The sequence below is a fragment of the Papaver somniferum genome, chromosome 11, assembly GCF_003573695.1.
Source record: "Papaver somniferum cultivar HN1 chromosome 11, ASM357369v1, whole genome shotgun sequence".
In the NCBI taxonomy this organism is placed as follows: domain Eukaryota; kingdom Viridiplantae; phylum Streptophyta; class Magnoliopsida; order Ranunculales; family Papaveraceae; genus Papaver; species Papaver somniferum.
Genome location: NC_039368.1, coordinates 4,403,793 through 4,406,155, shown reverse-complemented (window position 1 = coordinate 4,406,155; position 2,363 = coordinate 4,403,793). Strand labels below are relative to the sequence as shown.

Here is a 2,363-nt window from a genome sequence, read left to right as displayed (position 1 = left end):
TACACATCCGCCACTCAACCTTGTGCAGTAACTTGTTTTACCTGTTACACACATGAGTCAGTGTATTTTCTTACCCCCCTTTAAATCTTAAGCAAAATTTGTACTGGTAGCTTTCAAGCCAGTTACCAGTTACAACTTTAAGCCAAACCGCACTAGTCCAAGAAAATATGCAAAATAATGCCACTGCGAGTCTTTGGAAACAGAAATACTTATGCTTTTGTTTCTTTACCATTTCGAAACCGGAAATGGATAAAAGTCGGATGCACAATAAAATATTAGAATAAAGTTGATTCTAACTCGTATTTTCAGTGGAAAACAGATGCTAATTCTAATCCAAAGAACAGAACTTAATCACACAACCAGGTGAGGCTTTTGAATAATTTAATATCTCTACCATAAGTTCCTTTTCACTTCTGGCATTTCTGAAGACAAGATAACTACCACAGTGACGGATAGTCAGTATTTCCAACGCTTCGGCGTATTTCAAAATCAGCCTCACCCACTTCCTTTCCCTTGGATTCCCAGAAAATTGCCGAAAGACAACTGATTTTAAGTGTGGAAACAAACATTCAGCAGCTTCGGAGATGTGATCGTGCTTGTCACTTCTTTCAACTTCCTCCTTCACATACTGGAATTCAGATAAAAACAACCAAAATCAACAAATGATTAAAATCTATGCCCAAAACATGACTTCTGTTATTTATCCAACGAGGGTACACAGTAATCATTAGTTCTGAACACTTGCCACTTCAAATATGAGTGACTCCAGATTAGGTACTGCTTTGAGGATAGCTAGTTCTCCATCGGTGGTTATTTTGCATGTCAGTTTCAATATTTTGACATTCTGAAATGTTAGCAAATATTTTGACGAATGGGATATAGCCTGTTGTTTATCACAATGCAATTAGCAACCAAGAAGTCAGTTCGAAGGAGTCAGATTAAATATAAAGAAACACAGGAATTAACTATTTATTAAAACCGTTTAGATATTTTACGAATAAGTAGGGAAGAATGCCTGAAGGCTTAGATCACAAACACTAAGACGTTTCACATGTACAAGCGCACAAAGTAACTGCCTTTTTGCTTCTGCACCAACATTTTCTTGAAAGTGGAAGTGAACGGATGCTTCGGCTAGTGCTTGAAAGCTAGACAAGACAAATTATTTTGCTACATAAATCGAGTACGAGAATATGACAAGCTCTAGTGCATCAATCTTCAAAACACAGTCTCGTAAATCATTGTACACGCCATACTCAGTATAGATTTTCAAGAGTTTGAGAGTAGGAATTAAAATACAGAAATTCCTTACAAGAAATTTGCAGTATTCCAGAATCAATTCTTCAACGACAGGGGAATTTGAAAAGAGTTCTTCATTCCAGCACTCGTCGCTAAATACAAATTCACTAAGTTGAAGACGCTTGAGTCTACGAAAAGAGATATCTAGGAAGGCAGACACTAGGGTGAGTTTGTAGGTGCAACGATGTCAGTGATTCACATATAAAAAGAGATGCGGGAATGAACGGTGGGTGTTTCTGGCTTAAGTATAGATGGAGCTCTTTAATGTTACCCCTTACGAGAGTAGCAATCCAAGAATGAAACCGTGATTCATTCAACTGGTAAGTGCTGACGAGAGAGAACTTATCTACATTAGACGAGTTATGACGATCCAATGTTCCGTCAACAAAATCCATGAATTTCTCAGTCTTGGCATTGGCGCAATTCGTAAATTCAAGGATGGGGACAGTGGTCCAGATGTAGTTCCATCTTTTTGATAATATGCTAGTACGAGCACTATCCACGATATGAAGAAAAGAATGGATGTGATGAAGAAGAGAGTCCGGTAGATCAGTGATCCGATCTTTTGCTGCCTCCCTCATGTTATTAATATGTGTCTTGAATTAATCATACAACGAAGAAAAAGGAAAAATCAAAAATATTTGACACTAAAACTGTAACAATTAGGGTTTTTCTGGTTACCATATCTCTTCGAAAACCTAGATTTAACTTGAACATTAAAAAAAGAATTGGAAGTCAAAACATGGAGAGATTGAAATCATGGAGTAGAAGAAACATACCACTGATTCTAGAGGAAAGAGAAGAAAGTTAATTTATGGAAGAAAGCTATATTGCACGGACAGGACTTGCCCGACACGCCACAACACCTGTCCCAATCGGCATCGGACACTTTCGAACACCCCATAACATGGCTTTTTTTTTTTTTTTTTTTTTATCGGTCAAGTAGCAAATATACATAGGAAAAGAGGCACTTAAGAGTCTCAATCAAAGGGATGTGAAAGGGGATTCGGCTACGGTAAACCTTAACATCTTTGTGTTCAATTCCGCCAATTCCACCCAAAAGACCG

General features: G+C 37.7%; 1 protein-coding gene across 1 annotated transcript; it reads right to left on the bottom strand.

The window, feature by feature from the left end:
- Positions 1-328: 328 nt before the first annotated feature.
- On the bottom strand, positions 329-1,877 carry LOC113323957 (putative F-box/LRR-repeat protein At3g58880). Its single transcript, XM_026572301.1, has 3 exons — positions 1,575-1,877; positions 746-883; positions 329-628 (listed from the first exon to the last, which is right to left on the bottom strand). The coding sequence occupies exons 1-3, from the start codon at positions 1,875-1,877 to the stop codon at positions 329-331; spliced, it is 741 nt and encodes a 246-aa protein (XP_026428086.1).
- Between the last annotated feature and the right edge of the window lie 486 nt (positions 1,878-2,363).

Coding starts and splice junctions, on each gene's coding strand:
- LOC113323957 (XM_026572301.1), bottom strand. CDS start 1,877: ATGAGGGAGGCAGCAAAAGATCGGATCACTGATCTACCGGACTCTCTT. Junction 884..1,574: donor ATTCTTGGATTGCTACTCTC/GTAAGGGGTAAC, acceptor GATAAACAACAG/GCTATATCCCATTCGTCAAA. Junction 629..745: donor AGTCACTCATATTTGAAGTG/GCAAGTGTTCAG, acceptor TCTGAATTCCAG/TATGTGAAGGAGGAAGTTGA.